The sequence below is a fragment of the Photinus pyralis genome, unplaced genomic scaffold (assembly GCF_008802855.1).
Source record: "Photinus pyralis isolate 1611_PpyrPB1 unplaced genomic scaffold, Ppyr1.3 Ppyr1.4_LG5, whole genome shotgun sequence".
NCBI classification, from domain to species: domain Eukaryota; kingdom Metazoa; phylum Arthropoda; class Insecta; order Coleoptera; family Lampyridae; genus Photinus; species Photinus pyralis.
The window spans coordinates 19,788,315-19,815,629 of record NW_022170596.1 but is presented as its reverse complement, the minus strand read 5'-3'; the positions used below and the strand labels follow the sequence as shown (position 1 = coordinate 19,815,629).

General features: G+C 36.9%; 2 protein-coding genes and 1 long non-coding RNA gene across 4 annotated transcripts in view; all 3 read right to left on the bottom strand.

The window, feature by feature from the left end:
* The window catches only part of LOC116172199, a 45,419-nt gene extending 31,248 nt beyond the window's left edge, over window positions 1–14,171 (bottom strand). Inside the window, exon 1 of the long non-coding RNA XR_004145606.1 lies at window positions 13,919–14,171. This is a non-coding gene — a long non-coding RNA (uncharacterized LOC116172199). The remainder of the gene's footprint in view (window positions 1–13,918) is intronic.
* Window positions 14,172–19,672: 5,501 nt separating this feature from the next.
* Window positions 19,673–23,165, bottom strand: LOC116172158 (DNA-directed RNA polymerase II subunit Rpb4-like). 2 transcript variants are annotated; one of them, XM_031489309.1, is made up of 3 exons: window positions 22,981–23,165; window positions 19,984–20,164; window positions 19,673–19,936 (listed from the first exon to the last, which is right to left on the bottom strand). In XM_031489309.1, the coding sequence occupies exons 1-3, from the start codon at window positions 23,042–23,044 to the stop codon at window positions 19,762–19,764; spliced, it is 420 nt and encodes a 139-aa protein (XP_031345169.1). In that variant the 5' UTR covers window positions 23,045–23,165; the 3' UTR covers window positions 19,673–19,761. The 2 variants fall into 2 exon arrangements, with proteins under 2 accessions (XP_031345169.1, XP_031345168.1); XM_031489308.1 differs by lacking the exons at window positions 19,673–19,936; window positions 19,984–20,164 and adding exons at window positions 21,454–21,994; window positions 22,044–22,926.
* A 1,030-nt stretch (window positions 23,166–24,195) lies between these two features.
* Window positions 24,196–26,177, bottom strand: LOC116172457 (aspartate aminotransferase, cytoplasmic-like). Its single transcript, XM_031489673.1, has 7 exons — window positions 25,922–26,177; window positions 25,687–25,868; window positions 25,529–25,637; window positions 25,113–25,481; window positions 24,898–25,063; window positions 24,640–24,782; window positions 24,196–24,593 (listed from the first exon to the last, which is right to left on the bottom strand). Exons 1-7 carry the CDS (start codon window positions 26,028–26,030, stop codon window positions 24,454–24,456), a joined length of 1,218 nt encoding a protein of 405 aa, XP_031345533.1. The 5' UTR covers window positions 26,031–26,177; the 3' UTR covers window positions 24,196–24,453.
* Window positions 26,178–27,315: the final 1,138 nt, after the last annotated feature.

Genomic DNA, 27,315 nt, shown 5'->3' with positions numbered 1-27,315 from the left:
CATTCACACGTAAAATCGTAATCACGCATGAAACTCGATTGTACACCTACTATCATACCACAATATACATATATCGCTCACACAAGTAGTCGTCTTTGCCTTTTCAAATCAAATAATAGTTGAAATGTGGGGCGCGGATTTAATTTGAATTTGGTGTAATTTGAAAAGAACCCACCACGGCAAACCCATCGTCTGTATATGAATTTGAAACATACCTTTCAGAGAAATAAATTCGTCAAATATTTATTAAAAACCACATATTAGGAGTACAGATGCTTCTCTTCCAATAACGTTTGAGAAATTTAAAATTAATTGTACGCGCACATCTCTCTTTATCAAGAGGGTGTGTGAAAATAGATGAGTGTAATAAGAAAAACAACAAAACCCCATTTTCACTTTCAATTATGCTCGAGGCTTGACGTAAATACTCTTTGGCTTTGAATTTGTATTTGTAAGATACGAAAATCTCCACATGTACCGCTTCATTGCGAACATGAACGAGGGTACGTCTGGCTATAACAAGCGATAATGTTGAGGCATATCTAGTACATACTTCACGGCGTAAGTCACTTTTAAATATAAATTCTCTAAAGCGTATTCGATAGACTAAGCCAACGATTACACTAGAAAGGGAGAAAAACTCCAAAGAAAATATTATAATAGCAAAACACAAATCCCTTTTCAGGTATATTTATAAGTATTAAAATTTTACAAATGAACACCACGAGAGCAAAATCTTCAAAATCTATAAGCAACGCGCACCCGAAAGAATTAAGGAAGGATCGAGAGAGAGAGAGGGAGAAATGCAGAAAGATACAGTGTCCGTATTAGGACAGTGACTTATGAATAGCGCCATCCATCCGTCATATTGGGGCTTAACAAGGCCGCATAGGAACACTGTACCATAAAACTATTACTGCCATTAAGTAAAAGCAATATTCATTCTGCTTCAGCAATAAATGTTAAAATTCAAACCTATTCAAGCGTATTATGAATTTTAACAACTGAGCATCATAACCAAACCTTTTTGGCACCAAACCATATCTTTATATAGAACCGAATGTCCACAATGTAGATTTTACCTGAAGCAGTACCTTTATTCACCGAATTTCATAAAATCACCAAAAAACGTGAAAACGCCTATATCAAAGTACAGGGCGTTTCAAAAAGAATCATCCGATTTTAAAAATTTATTGCTATTCATCTATAAGTCCGATTTGATAGAACAATGTACTGTTAGTAAGAGGAAGCTCTCGAGTTTCGCGTGGTTTCCGCTAGGTAGCAGTAGCGCGCTTCTGTCAACGCCCAGCTCAGTTATTGTCAAAATGGCGTCCAAACAACAGAAAGCGTTTTGTGTTATACGGTTTGCTAAATGTGAGTCTGTGATTTCCGTACAACGTGAATTTCGTACCACATATGGTGCTGATCCTCCTACAGCCCAGAGCATCTATCACTCAAGAAAGGTGTGGGACGAATATGAGTATCGCATAGACATATGCCGTGCATCTCAAGGGGGCCATATTGAGCACCTGTAAATGGTGTATAAAAAAACTTTATTAGTTATCCTTTAATATAAAATTAACCTCATGTCCATATTATTATTAGTATTAAAATTATAAACCTACAAAATCGGATGATTCTTTTTGAAACGCCCTGTATAGCAATTTAGCCCCAATATGGCAACCGAAACCAACGACCAATCATAAAGGAGATACCCGGTTGTCAACACTAGCTCTTCTAAATTGAAACGCTGTACAAAAAGGTACAGTGACTGTATACAGACAGTGTGGTCACACTGTGATGTTATTTTCTATTAGAATTAGTACATGATTTAAAAAACGAAATAGAGAACAATGAAAACAATTTGAATGAAAAAGGGAAATTAGGACAATCAAGGTAAAGTCGTGGGAGAAAGAGAAAGGAGTACTTGGAGAAAAAGTAAAGATTTATGAGTTTTGGGAAATTTTGTAAGGGAGATATAACCAGGATAGAGGAGATTATGGAAACAATGGGTATGGATCTAAATAGAGAACGCCATAAGAAAAAAACTAACAAGAAAGAGAACAGGTTTAAAAAAGTAAGGAACACAGTATGGCAACAGGAGAATGCAATAAAAAATATACAAAAAAGTAGAAGAGACGAACAAGGAGTATAAGCTAAAAATGAAACGGGCGGCGAAAGTAGTGGGGTGGGAACAGAAACAAACACATCAGTAAAAAAAAACAGGGAACTAACATGACAAAGAAACCTAACAGTAGAATTACAATGGAAAGAGGTTGAAACGAAAACAATTAAGGACGTAACAGGACCAATAGTGAAAAAAACCAAAGAAAGATACAAATAGTAGGTACGTTTGAAAAAAACAACATCAAGACGTATTGGACGTGCTGGAACCGTATGGAGACAATTACAGAAACAAGAATGAAAAGTGAGTGAAAAATGACATAGAAACATAAAGGGTAATAGATAGTAGAAATGTGGAGATCAAATATACTCGTAATAGACTAAATGTGGAGGAACGCGGCACTGAAACAAAAAATGGAAGAACTCCTGATAGTTGCAGACGAGATCGACTTACCCAGAATATGGGAAATATTCAAAATATGGTGATAAATAGCGCTACAACAATTGTCCACAATTTATACTTGTTGAATTTTACTACCCTAATGTTGTGTTTGGAATTGGAATACAGTTTTAAAAAAAAGATAACCTTCAGTTATCTTGGAAAAACAACGCAATTTGTCTGCTCGGTATATATTTTTACAACCTAAAAGCAAACTTTAAACGCGGTAACAAATATTATTTACGGTGGGTAAATAACCATAAATAGACCAAATAAACGTATCCGGAATTTGCTAAAAAAACTAGTAAATCTGAGATTAAGGTCTGTCTGAGATTAATGTTGGTAATTTGATTAAAATACTCCATGGAAAAATATGCTGCACGAAATTTGGATTTCACTACAAAATAATTGTATAATCCTTTAAGCCCAAGCCCAAACATTACACTTTGAATCCACTCGAGTTTTTAATCAGCGAAAAATACATGTAATAACTAGTTTTCTGGGAAATTTTAGTTGATCTTTGCTCGCGAGGTTTTTATGGGATACATTTGCCTTTGCTCAAACATGGTCTTTTTATAATATTATTCATACATATTGTAGTGTATAAGTTATCAGGATAGGTGTATGTAACGTTATTCAAACACTCAAATCGTAATAAAAACAGGATTTATAAGCAAACGAACAGATTAGATCGTCACATTACCCCCTCCTTATTAGAACCTGTTTCGTCCCGAAACTGCAAGAAATTGGGCCGAGGATCACGAAGAAAACGGCACTTTGCAGTTTTAGAACAATATCCACTCTTGGGGAAAAACAGTCCACTGGACACGAGCCCCTTGGATTATAATTTCACACCAAAATTACGGTTTCCGGTGCCACCTCTACTTCTGTTCTACTACAATGTGTACAATCCGGCAGATAAGGCCTTCTTGACAGTGCAACAGCATTCCGATAGCTTGTCCCTGATCTATGTTCGATGTTGAAGTCCTGTTCTTGCATATTTCGATCCATTTTGCAATCTGGTTTTCTGGATTTTTGAAATTTAGTAACCATCTCAGGACTGCATGATACCTATGTACTTAACGTAATGTTTCCTCCGTCATTCAGGTAGACTAAAGAAATCTTCAAGTCGATCTTGAAGAACACTCTTCATGCCTGTTCAAGGGTTTTTTCCTCAAGCCGAACATTCAATCATTAATTTTGTCATGAGTCTTGTTTCAATTAAATGCCACTTCTGACATCAAGGTAGCGTTTTTGCAAACACTTGATCGTTATATTAAACTATGTCCATCTCCATTTCTTTTTTTCTTGAATACTAACGTAATTTAAGATTATATAACCTAAAACTTTTCTTGCTTCTGATAAATTTTGGTGCCGAAAGGCGAAGAACGCCAAGCAATTGTAACATAATCCGTTACAGGATTCGCTATAACAAATAGAGGGAGTGCGCTTTATAGTAACAAGAATAATCTGTAATCATCTAACATTAAATTTCTTGTTGCAATAAAACCGATATTTATCCTAATACCACAGACAAAATACTCTTCATAGCGTGACAATCGCGACCTGAAAACACTTAGGAATGCATGTTCTATGCGTTATTTCGTAAACTTTCAGCTTCAAACTACACAACTGTTGCATTTGCCTAGTAATAACCACCAGCTTAGAGTACAAGTCGAAAATAGCACTGAGTGACATCGAGAACAAACGGATTACTTAATGATGTAATAACGGGTTTAATTCAAACTCGCCGGCCTCAATTAAAATCAAATATGCAATCTGCATTTAAATTTTGGCGGACTCCTCTAAAGTTATCCTCTAACTTCTGCTTTGTCGGGCCTTAATACCTCAAAATTATCTTAATGAATATATTAAACTTCGCCTTCGCTTCACAGCGGCAATTAAATACATTAACATCATCGCGCTCCCCAGTAAACCTACGGTGTATATACAGTATATAATATGTAACTGCAAATAAATCATCTGAAGCGACGGTGATGAGCTCAAGGTTTCCAAATGTTAGTTAAACCCGAGGTTTAACCAAACGTTGAAGTAATTAATATTTGTATAAAGCTGATAGAAAGATGTCGGATTATAAGGGTTGAACGAGAATTAATCCCTTCGACGACCTGTTTGAGTCATGAACGACGATTTTTACACATTCAGAAACGCAGCCCTTTAAATTACTGAATGATAGATGGCAAGAATCTAATTTCGAAATGCATTGAACACCATCGAATCTCTTATGATTTATTTATTTATTATCCCTCTCTTGTTCTGCCAATTGCCATTGAACTTAAAAAAACCAAAACCTCCACCAGCTTTGGAAGTGCTAATGCTTGAAAACATGTCAGAACAAATGATTGAATCGCTGAAATCGCCGCAGAAACGTCAAAAGAACCCACCCTGTCCAAGGTTTTGCAATGGAGGCTGGCCCCAGTCATTCAAAAACTTTCCACAACCTTCCCTTTATTGTCCTGCATAATACAAAACTTTATTTTATAGCAGAATCCATAGAAATCATTATAAAACCTGAAAATTCTGTAGGTATTTAAATTAGACGTCCAGAATACGTTCTCCCGTCGTTTCCATGGAATTGTGTTATGTTCTGAGCTTCATTTTATTTGGTAATCCGCGTCCCATTTTTAATAATAATGATAGATATTGAATTTGAAATGCACTATGATTTGTTTCACTTTATCTACCCTTACTGTTAAAGAGACACTACTAAATAAGTGTCACAAACTTCTGGTATAAAATAAAAAATATAATAATTTTTTTCTCATTACTTTAGCATTGAAATACCATTCACATTATATTGTACTGATATACATATAAATAGGTCTGAGTATATTATACTACACCATCTCTACGAGGGTACAGTAAAATTAGTGATAACCACGTTATATTCTACCGCCATAAGGGAAAGAAAAAGGTATTCTTCTGGAAACAAGTTGTAAATCAGCATATGCATGATTAAAGCGCATTTTTGGTAATGCAGGTCAGTATTTTATTAGCGAAGTTTAAAATTATCGATCTCACGAGTAATTTTGGCTGCGTTAAATAATTAATTTTATTTAATTTCAATTGAGGGTACGTCTTCATTTTGTAAAACCAATCACAAAGTAAATAATAAGCTTTTATACTGGTAGCGCTATCTAACGGTAAAATTATAGCACCTCCGAAACCCATATCGAAATTATTTTCTTCAATTATCGACCTCACAAGTAATCTAACTCAAAATAGACTAGTGCCTGCACATCTATACTATAGCAGAAAGCTTTTAGTGAAAATTTGAATTCTCTAGCTATTGTAGTTGTGGAGATCTCACGCGGACAGCCGGCCTGCCAGCCATAACGAATATAATAGTGTATTTTTTTCAAAAATGCGCTAAAAAATGTCTCGGCCATTGCAATGTATATCAATCCCAAAACTATGAACATGAACGTCTTCATTAACTTTCTTGGGCAGTCTTTCCAAATTCTTCTTAGCAGAATTATTGCCAGAAAGAATGCAATTTTATGAATTTTAAGACTGACAATCTATTTAATTCAAGCGTAGCGTGCAAAGTACATACAATGATAATAAGTCGAAGCACGTTTTTGTAATTTTTTCCACAAAGCGACTGACTTTATTAATGTAGCAACAGCTGCCTTATACGACCTACCAGCATCGTGAAACGCGAAGTGAAACAATTAACAAATCGAATTTACCTAAATGCTAATTAGGTCAAAAGTTTATCACTCTGAATTTATTGAATGTTGAAAATACTGGTAGATACTATATTTGTTATTTTGCTCCGAATATGAAAATACATTATAGGTTAATATTTCAACTGATGATACAGCCTATGGATGTGTTAGTTTTCTACAGTGTTATTTCAAAGCGGAAAACGTAGAATTCGTTTATTGTAGTTTTATTTACATTTCAAATTTTGGATGAGGACCGGTTGTAATAGTGAATAATTTAGGTAAAGAACAGCAATTAAATTACTTTCCTTCGACAAACCGTTTTCGAGATATTCGCTCTTAGAGTTTTGACATCACCAATGGGTATATTTCTTCCGGACGTCCCAATCGCCCATTGTAATATTCTCCTCCGACAATCTGCTCTTGAGATATACCTAAGGAATTATATCCGATCACGATATGGAGTGGTGGAGGAGGACTAATGTTGGTTACTTGGTAGAAAAATTCTTTTCGTTGAGACCTTTCATAAGAGTACCATGACCAGTGTAAAAGTTGGGCACGTTTCACTTTCAAAAAGAGCATCTCAGACAAAAATTCCTAGGAGGGGGGAGGGGGCTTAAAGACAGTGAAAATTAATGGCCGTCTGGCACACCTTCAAAGCTACCTATTGCGAAAAATTCCAGGACTCTAGGACCATTCCCCTAAAAGTAGTTCAACATGACAGAAAGAAATTGTAGACTCCACTTTTCCTTTTTCGTTTAAACGAGTAAGTTTGTTGGGCTAAAGGAAAACCTGAGTCGCCTAAAAAAACCGACCGAGTGTTCAAGCAGAAATGAGTCGAAACGCTACAGTGTTGCCGATTCTAAAAACCGCTGTGATGGGGAATGAGTGGCGTTGTTTTTACTACACCTTCGCATGTATAAAAAAGAGATTGAACGCTTAGGTTTCGTAGGGGTTCTTTCATCACTAGAGCTCGGCGAGTACATAAATAAAAATTGGGTGGCGACATCTTAGCCACACCTTCGAGGCAAACCTACGTAACGTAAGCGGAAATTCTTTGCGAATCATGTGAGCCATGTAATTCATTTTCTGAGATCGCGTAAAATGTACGCTTGAGGCCAGAAGAAGGTTATTAACCGACGAGCAGCCAAGGCATATTAATATAATTACACAACAAGAACCACAACACAGCCTATTTAATTAACCAGAAGAAGTAGGAGAAAAGGAAAATTTCTAACATCCGTTACAGTACTCATAAGGGACGATGGAAACTTCTGGAATAAATTTATCCATTGGTCAAAACTTTAACAGCTCTCAAAGGCAAAATGAATCATTCGTATGAGACGTATCTATTGGTGAGGTCGAAGCGAATATCTTCGAAAACGAATGTTCGATTAAGGTACTTATAAAGAGAAAGTGGAACGTCAGGACGAGACATATCTATTGGTCATTACAAGACTTTCAGTGTAAATATCTGCAGAATGGAGTGTCGGAAGAGGTACTCTCAAAGGGCGATAAGATCCTCTAGACGAAACACATCTGCTGGCGATGTAAAAACTGAATTGTGAATATCTCGAAAATGTTGGAGGAAGGTGTAAGGGCTTGATTCTTCTTGCATTATATAGCGTAGATCTTGAATGTATGTCAGGCGACCTTTAAATGTTTGTATAAAGAGCACCCTCCCCGTTAATACTACCAAGAAATAAACATCGATACATATAGCATGTTACTACCTTATAAGATAACCCAACTATTTACTAAGCTATTATGCACAATCAGAGACTTGTTATAACAAGTCTCTGTGCACAATTTATACTTGTTCTCTCCTTGTGTTGATTACAATCCCACATCTCCTAGTGGATGGTAATTTCAGTAGTCTGAATCTAGTCAGAAATTGAAACCTTTTTTCTGAGGGTAACATGGAGGCAGAGTTATTTTATTCGGGGTGGTTACAATCCTATTCTACAGTTTAATTCTGAGATCACGGTAAAATGACAAAGTGCTTAATATGAAGTACTATAGTTTCATTTTTATTTAGTTGAGATCTTGAATTAGTCCAGTATGCAGACAATTTTGCCCTGCAAAAGGTGGTGTTTACGAATTGTTTTAAATGGTCCATTTGGGTCCAAATAAAATGTATTTGAAGAGTGTACACGAATAATTTTTTCCCGGCACAACTTTTGGCAGCCAACCTCAAAATGTTTGGACTTCTTTCAGTTTTTCGCTTAAAATTCGAAAACGGTCCATATTTTATGATTCTTTAGTAAAAAAGAAAACCAAATTCTGCGTCGATCAAAGGATGAACAAACAAAATCGGTCCAATAGAAAAATTTTACAAGCGATTACAAAACACCCACTTTTTCCAACTTCTCTAAAAAAAACTGAGTTAACCTTTTTTTAATGCGTTGAGGCTTCTAAAGGAACGATTAAATCCACTAACCCCCTCCCTAAAAATTGTAGAACGTCAATCAGAGAGTTCCAAAAGTAGGTAGGTACCATAAATTTAAAATTGGACCAATTTTTGAAATTTTAGCTACCACTTTTTCAAAAATGGGATTTTACCTAAATTGGCTCCAGGTGGTTTTGTTAATATTTTGACACTAAAGTATACGTATAGAGCATCAACCAAAGTTCAACTATTACCTAAATGTTTAAATTGGGCCAATTTTTTAATTTGTAGACATCGTTTATCTAAAAAAAATAGTAGGTCCATAGTTTATTGGCTCGAGTTGGGTCGAATATGAAGTTTCGTTACCGGGAGATATAAAGGAGAAGTAAACAAAGTAAACATTTTTTAATCCTGTATTTTGATTAAACTTTTTTTTCTATACAAGAATAACTTTTAACATTTGGGCAAAAAAATGTATATTTCTTCATGAGCGGCGCGCACGTTTAGCAGACGTTGGTTCCCCACGGGCAGGTGGCTTTGTCCTGTTCTAGATTCGTTGTCCCCTCAAGTGTCTCGACGCCTATCACTTCCTCTTCCTAGTCTTCCTCGAGTGAAGATGTATAGGAGTTCTCACACGAAACCCCCGTACACTTCAAACCTGCCTTTCTGCAGGAGCCGCCTGCAGTGCTGCGAGAGGGATCACTGTATCTTTCCTCCTGAAAGTGACATTTTCAAAGTTTCCATGGTTAACGTTTTTTCTTCACATGTCTTCTTCTACTTCCGAGGCCAAGTGGAAGTTTACCTCAGGTCCACCCACAATGCTGCTGCTTAGTGGCATGAGGGCATCAGTTGCAGTGAAAGGATGGCGTTGGGAGAGCTATTCAGGTAATTTGGATGACTCCTGTTTATCCCGGTTCATTCAATAATTTCCAACAAATTTCAAAAATTAATTCAATTTTAAATTTTTGGTACCTTTTTAACTATCTGATGTCCTACAATTTTTAGGGGGGGCGGGGGTAGTGGATTATATCGTTCCTTTAGGAGCCACAACGCATTAAAACATGGTGAACTCAGTTTTTTAGAAAAGTTGGAAAAAAATGGGTGTTCTATGATCGCTTGTAAAATTTTGCCTATTGGATCGATTTTGTTTGTTCATCTTTTGATCGACGCAGAACACTTAATTTACTAAAGAAATGTTATTCATAAAATAATAGACCGTTTTCGAGTAAAAAAACTGAAAAAAGTCCGAACATTTTGAGGTTTTTTGGCTGCCAAATGTTGTGCCGGGAAAAAATTGGTGTGCACTGTTCAAATATATGTTATTTGGACCCAAATGGACCATTTAAAATGATAAAATCGTTTACACCATCTATTGCAAGGATCGGCCCTTCTGACTACTTCGCATACTGCAGTTGTGAGCGCGCACTTCAAAATAAGCGCGTTTGCTGAGGCATTTGATTACCTGTTATCCACAATTTGTGACGCTTGGACCATAAAGGTCAGTCTACCTTACCCCTGATCTAAGAAATGGCACGCGAAAGTGTATTTAATTTTCATATAAATTGTAAGGTGATGCGTCATGAAAACATCAACCCCAAACTTGTAAAGTCCCTAAGAACCTTGTTTTGGGTGCTTGCCAAAACCACGTCTTTAAAAAACACACCAAAACGTCTCTATTTCCAAATGACATCGTTTGAGGTTGCGTTACCACCATTATAATTTCATTTCTGAAATTCCTTAACTAACACGCTTCAACTACAGTATTTTTAGTTAAATTTCATATAAAAAAATTTAATGAGCTTGGTGTGGTAAATATAGCTCCCGAATTTTAAAACATCTCTAAAACCGTCGTTTTATAGATGTTACAATCGTTCCATTTGTCATGGTTACTGAGACAAATATAATTAAATACTCATGCAAGGTAATAATAAGTACAAGTTCAAGACAAAATTATCTGATCTGAATATGCGAAAAATGGAAATCCACTTTTCGATTCTCCAACTCTACAGAAGTTTGCGATTACGTTGATATATTAAATGAATTTTTGGGCCAATTAAATGCTTGTAATAAGGATCGGATTTAACATGCATACAGAGAGAAAGAATGAAATTGCTAGTCACCCGTTTTGTACAGTTTTTAGGCATTAGGTGACACAATAATCTTGATTTGCTTGTTTCGATTTCAAGACATTTCATTTTGCGAAGGTACTCGTATCAAATTAATTCAAAATTAGAAAACTCTGCAACAATTATTATTTAAAAAAAGGCAAATGTGGTTTTTGTTAAGAATGAAATTATCAACCGACTTCTAAACACCTGTTTAAAATACCGACGCCGCCGACGCAATGGACTACACATGTGTTTCCAATTAGACTCGGATAGATAAGATGATTGTAATTGTCGTGTATAAATTTTTGATTTGGAAAACAATGATTGATTGAATCTAACGACAGTTACATGGGTTGAGGTAAATTTCCATACACAATATTTAGTCACCCTTCACCTATTCCAACTCCAAAATCATTTTGCATTGTATGCCCAATGTTTAAATGACAAAATCCAAATTACTTACTGCATTTTACGCGGTACCTAATCTGCGCTTGTCAAAATTCACCCTTACTTGCTTTCGGTACTAGGCACTCTCCTTCGAACCATTTGAAATTTTTGGGGACCATTCCGCACAAGATGCACTTCACTTCGCGTTAACACAATCGAATGAATGGTCAAAGTTATATTTTTGATGGAGGGGCGGTAACGTAGGTAGGTAGAAATTAATCACCTGATGCGCTTATCTGCACGTGCGGTCACTTTCAATAATTGTTTTTCCGTACCAAATGAATTCGTTCCTGAACAAATATGACATGTGAACCATTTTTTAACCCATGAGGTTGTGTTCTAAATTAATTTTCATTCTCACATGGAAAAAGCCAAAATCTGACTTTCCTTGTCTAACTTCGAATTGCACTTTGTCACTGAAGTAGCTTTCTTTGGCTCGTTCAAAAATAAACTTTAGCATCTAATTGTTTTACTCAATATTCCCACACAGTATTTGAAATATAACAATCGCAAATATTGTTATTAATTTATAATACCTGTGAGAAGGTATGCGGAGGCGCAGGTTTTTCTAAATAAAAGCGGCGATAGTAAAGTATTGGGATGGACTGTCAAGTAAGTATGGGGGAGAATTTAAGATTTCGGGAGTTCTGAGGATTTATAAGGAATTTCGTCCGATTTCAGGGATTTCCGTGGATCTCCAGGAATATTGTTTGATGATTGGTAAACATTTTTCTATTGAACCGATTTTGTTTATTCACCTTTGGTCGAAGCAGAATTTTCTTTTCCTTAATTTGCTGAAGAAGTGTGGACCGTTTTCGAGTTTTAAGCGAAAGACTGAAAAAAGTCAGAACAGTTTGGGGTTTTTTGGCTGCCAAAGTTGTGCCACTACTGGTCATTCAGGCATGTAAGGCGTTTTGAATGCTGTATTTTAGCTGCTAAGATCACACTGGGACCAGGGTGACAAGAAACTGCATTCAACCATGTAAAACCACTCCTTGAACTATCGCTATTAGCAGTTAAAAACATTGGGGAAATGTTCATTTCCAAAGATAATGACCGACTCATCCTAACTCGTAAACACACTGTAAAGGATATAAAGAAGGTGCATTAAAATTGAAACATAATAACCCAGGTTCCATTAAAAAAACGTAATTATGTGTTATAAACGCGGCCTTGTTTACAAAATGTGATATTAAGCCAAAATTGATGGGATAAGTGTGAAGGATATGTGATCGGCAAGAGCCCACACGGGGGAAAAAGGTACAAAACGCTTTCCTATAGAGATAGAAATTATATGCGGTAATACCTAATGTAATGACATTGGATTTAAGGTAAATTAATTGTCTGTAATTTTGACACGGGGTTTAATCCTTTGATACGCATTAGTAATTATCTTATTAATAATCTACGTTGACACTCGAATACGCATAGGTCTTATTGTTACACCAGTTGGGAGCGTTTTGGCCTTAGAATTCCATCCAATAAGATAAGTATAGTTGGGTGCATCCAAAATTACACTCTCCACCGTACATAAGTGAGATCTTATTATTGATGAAATATGCCCGCACATTTACAGCAGATTTGTCACATTTTATTTATTGTTCGTTCGCTCTAGCTGACAATAGGTTCCCGATTATTTAACCACCCATTCCAAAGCCAAGCTTTCTGGAATATAACAGATCGGGAATGGAGAATTGTGTCGAAAGCGAGGTGAATTCAAATTGTTCTTTGTTCATCATTGCTCTTTGCGATAAACCCCAGTTGCAATTTCTATTTGGGTCTGATACGCTTCAAATGCTGTAAATCGAATTTACTGCCTTACAGCACAAAAGTTGATTGTATCATTCAAACAAGAGCGTTTAAATTTAAATCCGCGATTTTTCATTAAGGTGGCAAGGATATCAAAATTCAACCTTTATTCGAAGGGAGGAAATCGGATGAACAAATTTTCTTATATTAAAGAAAAACTCATTATTGCACGTTTGTCAGACGTGATTAACATTTTTATTAGGTGGCGATATGCGCACTAACGGTTATTTCGGAGGGCTTGCACGAAACGAAACTAATCCTTTACGTTCCCCCTAGGGTCTATACACCATTAGGGGCATTAATATACATACTATTATCCTTGAGGAATCGATTTCTTTAAATAACCTTCACGCTAGGAAGTCGGGAGTTCGCAACAACTTCTTTTCTTGATGAGGCGTGAAAAAATTCAAAGGCAATCGATGATTTCCCTTCATTGGTTTTACAAGCCATATGGGAAATCTAATTATTTCGCCGTCTTCCCCAATGAACCCCCATCAAAAATTACAGTCTATTTTTAAAGAAATGTGCAGTTGTCGAGATTAATCAAATGTGTTCCAACTTTATAGTCTGGAACAATTTTGTTTACACTTTTGACATAGATAAGTAAATACTAAACGATTACAGCTTTCATGAGAATGTACATAAATTATCTGCTTTATTTCCCAAGCGTCACAAGATTTTAATACTCCTCACCTTCATTAACTTGTTTCTGCCTAAATGACAGTGCACGCATAATCTAATACATAATCAAACGAAAAAGTAAGGGTCAGGAGGCCGGAAATCATAAATTATGAAACAGACTGAAGCAATACAATACAATAATGTTTTTGAGGTCAAGCTGGGGTAACATCCTTATTCTTCAATCTCTAGCAATTACCTCAGTACATTAACGATAGCATAACCAAGCACTCACCATTACAATTTCCTACCGATATTAACTAACACCAGTTAGATCAAACTGTTTTGGGGTATTTAAACTTTTACAAAACAATAATACGGCCGATTGTTTATAAACATCCTCTGTGCGGTTCTCTCAAAACATTAGATCGAATCTATTAACTTTAGATGCGGATATTAATGAAACCGCAAATCGGTTTTAATCAAAATTTTCGCGCGCTTACAGGGGAAAACGTACAGCACATTCAAAATACTCGACCGTACGTGAAAATCGCGACGTGAAAACTGTAAGATTGGCGCCGACGTCGACGCGACGCTGCTCGGAATATTTCGCTCCACTTCGTTCACAACACCATTACAAAAATTGTTAGAATAATAAAATTGTGCCAGGTTTTTATATTCATAAAACCTACTAAATTATTCATTCACAGCTTGTTCTATACGTTTGTAGCCGTTTCTTTTACAATAACACGAAAAAGAGTCATTTTTTCCACTCATTCGCTCTTTGCATCAGGACAGCTTTATCATCCCTTACGCACGTAATTTAGGCAACCCACCAGATATTCTCTTAATGGATGTTTCAATCCACAGTGCACAAAAACACCAAGATACGTGAGGGTTTGCGTAAATCGCCGCGCCTGATAGGGGTTGGTTTTGCTATAATGACCGATTACTCGAATTATAATGCTAGAAACGGTTTCATTACTTTGGAACATTCCAATGCCATTATCAACTTCTAAGTTTGGCGGGGAGAATGAAAAAGCCTACGTTTCTTTTGGAAAAAGATGTTGATTTATGTGCATAAGGAAGATATACCTATGTAGATATATCAAATCCCGTAGCATTTGGAAAGGGTCAGCGCAGTGTCTGGTATTTCCACCTGCATACCTAACCTATACCTATATACATTTTGATTTTATGCAGTACGTCCATCTTCCAGTTAACTTTTTTCTAAATTGTTAAAACTCAACGCTTCCGGACCTTGCTTTGAGTTTTAGGGGGTGGTAGTTGATCTTTTAACACTGTACTCTATCATTGAATAAGAAATCAATGACTATGTAGACGACATTTTTGTGTCATCATTCCGTTTATTTAGGGAATTGGGTGTTCTTTCAATTTCAATAGCTTCACGCGTTGCGTGTGAGAAATAGTATTTAAATTGTGTGCGGCTAAACAAAAGGGAAGCATTGTGTGGTTCGATAGCCAGAGGATTGTTTGCATTTGTTTGCACAGAATTTTTAAATCACACACCCGAATTACACAAGACTGTGTTCGTTAACACACGTGACAAGCAATTACAAACACCTTAAACCTAAAATTAAACCCTAACTTTCCCCAAACCTTAGCCTACATTAAATCTACCCACAACTAATTCAATGTTCATCAAACCCCACGGACGAAAAATAACGTGACTTTTTTTATTTGGACATGAACATTTCAAAAACTCTGTCTGCAAAACTGTAATAAAAACTGCACGTTCTCGAACGTAACGAAGCAGAGCAGATCAAGACCAAAAAGCTCCAACTATTAAATGACTTGCCTTATAACTTACACTAAGACGTTCGAAAGCGTAATGAGAGAGCATAATGGTTTATCATCTCATTTTGCCCTCAAACGTTCTGTCAAGTATCTTATTTATTAAAAAAGGATACTTTATGAAGCACTTTAATGTTGGGCAAACAATAATCATTACATTTATACATTCGAAATACATTATTTAGAATTGTGAAAAATAAAATTTTGTGTGCAGCTCAGGCATTACTCTGTTGCCCTCGACATTAATATCGCTTTAATGCCCTTGATACATAACTAACTAAACATAGGTGTCCATAAAAAAATCAACTCTAAAGATAATAAATTGTATACACAATAGACCACACCAATATCCAATAGTATACCAAGTTGCACAGATACTCATAATCACCAATAAATGCTGTCCAACATCCAAACTTCCTATCTTAAGTCCCAATACAAGTTTTCTTTTAACCACAGTATAACATTTGCGATTTTCTGCAATTAAATTTGTCCCATACCTGCCGCAAATATTTCTATTTTTTCCCAAATATTCCTCTAAAACTACTGCTAATTTGTCACATATTTCTACTTTAATAAATGGCAATAGGTACAACATCATTAAAATCATTTTCTTTTCCCGTAGTGCTAGCCCCCACCGTTATACATCCTGAATGCGTATAAACGTGGTTAAAATGGCTCAGAATGGTCCAGTTTACTGAAAATCCCGTTGATGTATGTACATCAACCTTCACCGCCTCTATTTTATTCAATTCTGGTACTTCCATAACTAATTTACATATTAAATTCACCTGCCAACATCTCGTCTCATTCTTATTCTATTCCCTCTAGTACTTCAGCTTCCTCATTAAAAAGTTTTCGCCCTGTTTGCTTGTGAATCTTCCCTAATGTTCTTTGAGGTATTGATTATCATTCGCCGCCCTGTAACTAATTTCCCTATTCTAGTTGTATCCCCTATTATCCTAATAATTTCCCCTATACCTACCCTGTTGTAATTATGTCATCCAGATTCCCGATTACCCCGGTATTGGTTTGATTTTCCCGTCCGAGCATAATAACATCATACCTGCCATAAATCCTCTATGCACAAAAACCCCTTTCGTTTTTTATTCCTCTTATTTCCCTGTCGTACTCGTGACAGCCTCCCACACATCTTTGCGCCTTAATTGCTCTGTATCATACGCACTTGTTGTTTTAAAATTCATTAATAATTTTAGCTACCCCCCGCATTTAATTTCCCTATCTCTTGCATAATAGTCTAGGCGATAAAGACATCTAACTGGACATTTTGAGGTGGAAAAGAGAAAAATGGTGGAATATGTTCAGTTAGGTGTCAGAAACAACATATTAAAAATCCCACCCTCCAGACCCTGTGCTAAAGGCTCCTGCCACCCCACCATCCCCCAAAAACCGTGTTTTCGCACTTTTTGGCTGATATCTCGCGATCTGAGGTATTAAATATTTTTAGCTGAAAATATTTCTCAGGAAATTTTATACAAGGTAGATACTCAGAAGTTAGCCTAGGTGTACCTTTTAGCCTAGGAAATTCATAAAAGAGGCGAAAATCATCAATTTTCGTGGCTTTTTGCAAATATATCGCGACCTTTAGGGCTAGATGAAATATTTTTAGCTGAAAATGCTCCTCGTGAAATTTCTTACAAGGTAGATACTCAGAAGTTAGCCTAGGTGTACCTCTTAGCCTAGAAAATTCATAAAAGGAGGCGAAAATCATCATTTTCGTGTTTTTTTGCGGTTTTTTGCAAAAATATCGCGACCGTCAGGGCTAGATGAAATATGTTTAGCTGAAAATGCTCTTCGTGCAATTTCATACGAGATAGGTAATTGAAGAGTTGGCGTAAAGTCACCTTTCACCTTCAACTTTCATGTGTGAAGAAATATTCATTGTAAAACAAAGTATTTCTATGTATTCGTATACTTAATTATAAAATTTTTTTGACATAATACTTCTTGTTGTAGGTCTGAAGAACGAATTCTGCGTCCAGTGTCATGGAGCATCGTGCCTAAAAGCGACGTCGTCTCTTCAGGGTACCCATGTATCAGGTAAAGCGGAAGACGAGAACTACGAGTCGGTAATCTCAGACGACCCACTACCACTAGAGGACGTCGAAGAGTCTGAAGAAGTGGAATCTGCATCTAGTCTATAACTTTTGATTGAGAAGTCTGATCGAAAAAGTACGAATTGATTTGGATAAGCATAAGGATAATGATTACGTTGAGGTATAAATGAATGTGTGAATATTTTAATATGAATGTACTGTTTTTACGTGAATAAATGGTACATAGAAATACTTTGTTTTACAATGAATATTTCCTCACACATGAAAGTTGAAGGTGAAAGGTGACTTTACGCCAACTCTTCAGTTACCTATCTCGTATGAAATTGCACGAAGAGCATTTTCAGCTAAACATATTTCATCTAGCCCTGACGGTCGCGATATTTTTGCAAAAAACCGCAAAAAAAACACGAAAATGATGATTTTCGCCTCCTTTTATGAATTTTCTAGGCTAAGAGGTACACCTAGGCTAACTTCTGAGTATCTATCTTGTAAAAAATTTCACGAGGAGCATTTTCAGCTAAAAATATTTCATCTAGCCCTAAAGGTCGCGATATATTTGCAAAAAGCCACGAAAATTGATGATTTTCGCCGCTTTTATGAATTTCCTAGGCTAAGAGGTACACCTAGGCTAACTTGTGAGTATCTATACCACAGGGTCTGGAGGGTGGGATTTTTAATATGTTATTTTTGACACCTAACTGAACATATTCCAGCATTTTTTTCTTTTCCACCTCAAAATGTCCAGTTTGCCAATTTTACAGTCTCTATCGCCTAGACTATAAGTTTTCACCGCATCTAATTCTGACTAACCCATCCATCCCAGCGATTGACTTTCAGCCTTACCCTGCACATTCCGCACCTCATTTTTCCACTGCCACTCGTCCACAAATCTTTGATTGACCTCCAAGTTAGAAAACTGATATTCCCTACAAGCGCTGATTGTTCTCAACCCTTATATCTATCATTAAGTTTACGATTATTCTCATCTTATTTCCTATTACTTTCGTTAAGCTACATTATCATTTTCTGACTCGCATTACTTCATCTTTAACAATAGCACCGCTCTCTTCAGTTGACAAGTTTACAATACCATTCTTCTCTGTTCAACCCTCCATTCTTACACAAAAATAATTGCAATTCAAACAAACCACACAAAACAACACCTAAATTAACCCTAATAATTTGTCCCCTTTTTTTTATTACGTTAAGCTCTCAAATAAATTCCCCTTTAAAGGTATCTAACGCGCACTGCCGCGAAGAAATTTGTTGTGGTTAGCACAGATACCACCCTCACACCTGCCAATGCGCGGTCTCCCAAAAGCTTTTCAGCCCTTTCTTTTATGAATATGCGTAGGTATACCAAATTTGGTTCCAATCGGTTCAGCCGTTTTCGTTTAGCCAGAAATGAGAGTACCGACGGACCGACATCATCGAGATTTTGTTTGATTCGAATTCCTGGTGCTTCAAAACGTGTATTTCCGGCAAAAAAAGTGGGGGGGGGGTCATTTTTACCCCAATGCAATATTTTACCTACTTACTAACGTGTGGGTGGTAAAAGAGGGGATTGTCAGTTGTTATTATAGTTACAGGCGACCAGCGTTAAATTAAAGCACTAGACGCATGCGCGTTGAGCGGCAAATTTAGATCCTGATTTAAATATACCAATGACGGCGTTACCGGTAGAAATTCTAGCCAATGGTGGCCGAAAAAAAACATGTATACGACACTAATTTGCTAGTAGACGGCTGCGCAGCACGAGCCGCTTGCTTGCTTTGTTTTGTATTTAGGATATTCATGTTCGACACATAATATATGATTGATTAAAGTTCACAAAGGTGATCAAGAACGTCTCCCGAATTCTTTTTTTTTAATTCTGTGGAATACATATAACATTTTCTAGAACAATGGGAATACAAACCTATCTTCTTTATTCAAAGATACAAACTATCCGACCCACAGCCTACGCTTTTGCGTACCAATTAGAACAGGATGTAAGTGAAAGCTGATTCAAGATAGAGCGTTCACGAATTGCATAAATAAATAATAGACTTAAAATGTTATTGGGTCGTCTTTAACATAAATAAATCCATTTATTGCTTGCTTTAAAATTAAAATTTCAATATTAATAGAAGTTAAGAAACATTAAGCAAGAACACAACTTTCATGTTACATTATTTATTAAAGTACATTAGTCGAACTTCTTCAGCTATATAAAAATAGGAAATTAAATCTTAACAAAGAAGACAGCTTAATACTGAAGGCTACGCTTCGTTTGAATGTCATCCAAAACCGCCTGCAAATCTTCATCTTCGAAGCGTCCCTCGAGCGATGGAATTAGAGACTTTGCCTCCTCGGTGGTTTCCGGGCATAAATTCGCCAGAGCTGCCAACTCGAATTTGTGAAGCTTCTTTTGCATGAGTAGGCTAAACGGAAATTAAGTAACAGACTAAACTATACGGTTTGCACTCACTTTCTAACTGCAGAAATGGTTTCCTTGTTCTTAAATTTCCGGAAGCGATCCGTGTAGGTTAACGTTTTCATGAAAACGTCGGAGAACTCTTGCTCGTCTTCCGCCGACTCGTTTTGGGCTTTCCTGTGCTCCAGTAACATGTGCACTTCGGAAATGAGGAGCGTTTCTGCGTTTTCGAATTCTGTAACAAAACGATTTTCAGATGAGTAGTACTCACTAGACGTCAACTAGATCCAAGCTGGCCAAGTTGAACAAAAGGAAAGTATATATTTTCAAATTATACACTGTGCCTAAGATAAAGGATGTCTACCATGGGGATTTCTGAAACCATAGAATGGTCAACGTAGTAACAAGATGCGCAATTGAAAAGTTATTATCATGCTTTAAAGAAAACCAGAAAATTCCAATTATTTCCGAAGATATGCCAGAAAAACCGAAATTTGCCGATTTCGTTTTTATTTTTTTCTGATGTTATTTGAACAGATACAAAAAAAAATAAAAAAACACTTTCGCATTGCCACTTTTTGAGCTCTACAAGACACCGTTGAGAGATTTTCAATACAGCATTTCGTTTCAAAGAAATCATCATCAACTTTATTTTTTTTGTATGGTCCGTAAAAAGTACAAACTGGATTGAATAGCATTTTTTATTACGAATACAACGATGTACGACACACAAAAAAAAGTTGGAAACTCAGTTTCAACAAGATGGTGCACCTGCGTACAACGCCCTAATCGTGTGAGAATACCTATGTGACTGTGACATATTTTACATTTTCCAGGAAATTTACCCAATAGGTATTTTCGTACAATCATTTAGAGGTACCATCTGGAAGAGAAAATCAAAAAACCTATCTGCAAGTCGCAAATTTTGAGCGACTATTTGAGTCTAGGTCCCAAACGCCATCTTGAATTAATTGTTATACCCTGTATATTTGGATTTTAGAAAAACCGTTACAAAAAAAAATGATCACCTCTGGACCACCGAATTTTTTAAGTGTATAGTTGGTTCGTTTCCTGCATAATGAGTCCACAAATTAAAGAACCCATGGATTTTTTTCGTTTTTATCATGTTTTAACTTCCAAGTATCTTTAAATAAGAAATTATTAACAGCCTGCTTCTAATTGTAGTTTCGGTATCTGAATTAATCTCAAATCTGTCACTGCGTTGTGGCATTGAATAATAAATCTGATCAGATTTATTATTCAATGGTTGTGGTCAATATTAAAAACATAACGTTTGGTAATTTAGTCATTGCAATGGGACTATTTTTAAATTTCGCGGTTTTTATAATTGTGTAGGTGTTAACCGGGTTTCTTCTTACATTGGCCAAAATTTAGTGGGAGTGGTTTAACTGCAAGTGTTGGACTGTTGGGTGAATAAATAATAATAATTGATCTACCAAACTTATATCTGGTTGATAGTTAAAGTAATTGTGAAAAGGTGAATCGATATGATACAAAAGAATTCATAATGTAAACCGTTTATTACAATAAATATAAGTAGGTATAATAAATAAAAATATAATTCACATAAATAAATAAAATACTCTATAAACAAAAATTGAAAAAACCCTACTTATTGATGTAGCCTTCTGTAACTAAAAAATCATATAATCTTCTGGTTTTATTCACATCAATTTTTAACAACCTCCGTGCTGCTTGCAGCTTCAAATGTCCCCCCTTTCTACTTTCGTTTACCAAAATATCACGAAATTCTATATAAGACATAGGAACTAACCTAACGTTTCGACACAGTTCTTTCTCTTTGGACGTTAATTTCTCATACCCCGGCAAACCCAAAACATCTAAAGGGCTGAAAACGCCCCTTCTCTTTAAATTAATTGGTAAAGTTGACGCAGCCACCGAGTGCTTGACCTTCCAGTTGAGCTGTATGTTATTCTTAAACATTTTGAGATCGCTAAAGGACTCTTCGTAACGTTGCCTCAGGTGGAGGTAGAGGTGAGCGCTTGGAATTGATGTAATTCCTTTTTTGTGAAACTCGCACAACCTGCAACATTTCTGCCTGATTAGGGCTGCTTGCGCTCGACTAGGGCTACCTGAAAATCTCGTTTTTAAGCACGGCGGCGTGATGTAAACCCTCCATTAGGTACTCAAAGTGCATACCAGAAAAAAATTGCATAAACCGGCACATTTTTCCATAGACCCTACGTGTTATGGTCGCATCATACCGATGTAACCATCCGATTGTTTTCCTAATCAGGATCAATCCGTGATTTCTGATAATTGCCTTTCGTCGCTGCCTCTCCAGTAAGCGACGATTGTAGCTAGAAATTATGGCACACTGTAGATCGGTCATTAATTCGTAGTCGGGGTCGCTACGGTCGATGTTCTTAAAGTTAAGGCTAGCAATTAAGTCCTCTGCGTTCGAATCGTACTCAAGCTCGAAGTCTGAACGAGCCGCATTGTAGCCGGCCATCGTGTGATAGCCGACTGAATTGGGATTGTGGCGGGGTGGGTCATCGATATCGTTCAGATGAAAGCGATATGGCATTATTTCGTGTTTACTTGACAGTGGTACTGGTATAAAACTCGGTAGTAGATTAGATGCCTTCTTGTTAAGGTAAAATTCGTCGTAATGCTCTTTAATCTCCTTGAAGCTACGATTTGGTAACTGTCGATGGACGAGGCTGAAGTTTCCGTAATCCAACAGAGTATCTAGCAGGATAAGTTCTTCTCGAGCTGTCCAATTTGATTTCTCGAACAGTACAAAATTATCATCAAAAATGGAGTATTCGTGGTTATTCTTGTGGTTTAAGAACTCCCTGCCGTTGGCGAAACACATACAGCAAATGTTAACTTCACAAACAACACAAACAATGTAAGGTGCTGATAACTCGGTATTACAACACAAACACGAAGTATTAACGGGCGCTAAGCGAGTGCATTCCTCGTTTTTAACGTCAAAATTTGATCCATGTACTATAAGCATAACTAAAGTGATAGCGCTTAACCTCAAAAATTATTCTACTTTACCTTTTGGAAATTGCAGATCGGCGGCGTCCTCCTCTGTTAAATCGGTATTCGTTGTGGCCATCATTTTAATTGTGTACTTAAATTGTATCTTAAATTAATTCAAAAACGGTATTAAACTACAGATTTTGTAATATTATGATCAACAGCCACAGTTACCAGTGTTGCCACCAAAGCCAATGAAATGTTTTGTCATTTTGTGCAGTGCAGCCAATACACTGATGAAAATAGTGAGAGATATTGAATGCACAGGGTGTCCCAAAGTAAGACATCTTTCATTTACCGCATGTTATCAAAACTTATATTTCGTTTATTTGACAACGAAGACATTGTTTGGATATCATCTCATGTAATAATTTGATTAGTTCACGATATCTAGGCTGTTGAATAATGCTCGTCGCTTAAAAAGCCACCAATAGAAGCAGTAAATAAAGCGTAGTATCTAAGTTAAAGATTTAGGGGGTGACGGGCGGTTACTTAACATGTCACGTGGAGGCAGCCTACACAGATAATCGCGTGTGATCTTAGAAACCAGCTGATCAAACCACCCCAGGACGTGTATACTGTTATATATGAAAACGGCAATCCCAGGATGTTCGGTAACTGGGGATGGCTGAACGCTGGTCGTTCCCCAATACGGTTACCTAAGATTTAAATACTTCAGCGACTCTATTAAGCTGTGACTAGGCAACACGCCGTTTACTAAACAAAAAACTCAAATGCCCAACGTTTCTGGCTCGAAGGATGCGTAGCAATGCCGTGTGGTTGTCTGGTACTCCCTATGAGGTACCTCCCGACCCTGGTACCTATCGCAACGGTGGCTGGAGTGCAGCCCACTCACAAAATAATTGAAACTCGTTTTCTATTAAATCCATTTGAAGTAGTAGGTGAATTAACAAAGGTTTTCCACTTTCAAAAAATATATTAAAAGAAACACTTTCGGAGATCTGGAGTTAATAAGATTTTTTAGAAAATGAAGATCTTAATAAAATATTCCAAAAATCTGCAAAATCAATTAAAAAATTTAAAACCATAAGATATGCAAATGATAAAACTGCAATAGTCTGTGGAAATGAAAGCTTTAGAGAGCACCCTGTACAACAGAACATTTATCGTTTTCTCCATTCCATTAACAGCGCGAGATTTGAAATAGTCACCTCCTGTTCAGGAAGATAAATAGATTATTACAGGGATACCTAGGTTTTTAAAATTAAAGAATTTAACTGCTAACTTTTATTAATACACTACAAAGGCATATTTCAGAACACAATACTGTACTTTTCAATACCTAATTTCAGCTGCATTTCCAATTTTCCACACAAGTTTTCGGATCAATTTTAATTATCGTAAATACGAAATATTTTATATAAAGGTAGTACCAAAAGAGATTCAAAAATTGCAGCATTTAGTTGGGAGAAATAATGCATCTACATTATATCACAAAACTAAGGAATTTTAAATGCATAATATACACCCTTAAGCTACATTTGTTAAGGTTTCATTGATGGCCTGTGCAACATATTCCACATTGCTAGGCGTAACTCCGCACATACTGATACGGCCAGACTTGAGCATGTAAATGTGATGCTTTTTTACCATGTGGTTCGATTGTTGTTCTGAAATAAGGTAAAATAAGCACAAGGTTTCCAAAAACTGTATTACCATTTAATCCTGTATAAGAAAACATTCCAATTTGTGTTGTAATGTGACTCCAATCTCCGGGTGTGTTAATTTTTTCTAAAGCAGTTCTTAGAGCCTTTCTCATGTCTATAATACGAGAAGACATTGTACAAATATGATCTTTCCTACAAAATAAACAGGTATTGCTGTGTTCTTGATCAAGTAACAGCACAAGTAGAGGTAATTGAATGACAGTACGGAAAGCTCTACTTGTGCTGTTAACAGTATTGTGACTTGTACCATTGCTCAAACAACTTGGGATCGTTTAAAACATATGCAACTATGCTGGCACCATGAAGTGGTGGATTTGAGTACATTCCACGAACAAGTAGGGTGAATTGAGACTTCACAGCCACCTGACAAGATAGATCGTTTAGTACAACTGTAAGGTTGCCAACTCGTTCATCTGAGAAAAACAGATTTAAGTGCATAGCAACTTGTGTAGGCATACATACTGTAAAGACCGAAATTTTTCGCAAAAGACTGGGCACAGAATAATTCAAATCCTCTAGAAATGAAATAACGAACTGCCCAAGAATCTTTTTCTAAATCACCAGATGCGAAACCTTGATATGCTGAATCGAAAAATGGAAACAAGTGCTTCTCCTCTATGACATCGGCAATTTGCTTCCATTGGTCTTGGGTTGGATCACACCCTGTAGGATTATGGGCACACGCATGAAGAATGATGACAGAGTTCTGGGGTGCATCTCTAAGATCCTGTAGGAAGCCCTCAATGTCCAATCCACGAGTTTTACCACACCAATAACGATATTGTCGCGCTTCTTTAAATCCGGCATTAGTAAATACCAAATTGTGATTTTCTGCAACATTTCACATTTATCACACTGGCAGCGAAGAAGAAAATTACCCCATGATGGTGAGGAATAGTAGAATATTTCGTGTCCAAGTTGTCTTGCCAAGAATTCTGCACCAACACGAAGTGCACCAGTTCCTGATAAACATTGTACACCGAAAGCCTATAAAATTACAACGAAATAAGATGGAGTTTGTCCAACTTCACGTTACCCTTTTCTCCAATACTGCAGGACTGTCGTGGCCTAACAGCATTGAAGTGGCCGCATTGGAGAACAATTCCATTCCGAGTACGGGCAGGTATTCCTTGTTTCGAGTTTCATCGGCAGCCAATATCTTCTCTACATCACGAACTACCGGCAATACCCATGGCTTTCCTTGATCAGTCCGGTATGCTAACAACCGACAGGTCTTTATTCGATGCATTGAAATAATTCGATGCACTTACCTCCAACCCCCAAGTTGACTTTCTGTGCGAATGAGTCCTCCGTAAACGCCCTGGTCAAGGCGAAAACTTCGATAGGAGGCCCCAAATCCACATTCGTAAATCTGGACATTGTAAAGATTAATTTTAAATTCCCAAAATTCGATCGCGAAGTGAATTACGTTAACCTTTGAAAAAATCCCCACTAATAGGATCCGATTGATCCGATCAAAATTGTGGTGTGTATTATGCCATCTCTCTCAGTTTTAGAGGTACAAAAAGAGTCAGATTATAAAGCAATCATGACGTATTCTATGGTTAAAGGTCATTTCTATTACATACAAGTGCTATCGTTCGTTTGGCATGTGGACAAAAAAATGATTCATTAAATTATTACCATAATAATAATAGAAGTGCCAAATACTCTTTTTACGTAACTGTTGCTTACGTAAACAAATAAAGTGTGAATTACTTAATATCTATAGGGTGTTTGGTCAGTTTGATAAATTATTACACAGAGTGATTTGATTATGTTTCATACTGTTATACTTGTTAACTTAAAATGGCAATGCTTTAAACTTTCTTTTATTACTAGATGACGGCATTTTCGCATTAAACGCCGATATTTATTGATCTATTATTATAATTTATAACATCTGTAATAGGCTGACGGAGTGACTAACTGATGACTATATATACTTTGAACTTCAAGTTGTACCAAACAAGTCGAGATTAAGAATTTCGAGCAGAGGGCGAATCTACGTCCACGTCACATAGGCCTACATTTTGAGCTGCTGCTGAGGTCAGGAAGCACCGGCGCGAGGGTAAACCTTGGGTCAAACGGGCCCTGCACCAAAGCCAGAGAGCCTGAGGCTGTGTTTAGGTATCGTTGGCTCTGGGGGCAACCCGACGTCAGAAACCAAACGTTTCAGATCGGAGGGGAAGCACTCCTGGGTCTGTCTCAGGCCAAGCCCGAGAAGAAGCCCAGAAGTTCTAGAGCACCTAAAGTTTGCCGGTGCATTACCAACCTTATATGGGTCAAGTCGCCGCGGCAGGGCTATTGTTCCGGTGTTGCACCCGGGGGTGAATATCACCAAAGAGTATTTAAATGTGCCGAGAATTTTTGGGCAAGACCTTGAATGTTCCTCTTGGATGAATATAGATAATAGAAGGATATAGCTCCCAGGGTAACACCACGCAGGTTAATTTCGCATCGACTGGGTTATTAAATAACAGCCCACCTTCTGCTAGTCAGTCTGGGACCGTTATGGTCTTCAGAAAGCTCACCCTATTTGAAGGTCTGGTTCGACGACACAACCAATTGACAAAAATGAGTTAGTCTTGATCTCGTCTAGGTAAAATTCTGAGAAAAGCAATGTATCGTGTAACAGCACCCATTCATTCACCATTAGGGGTCA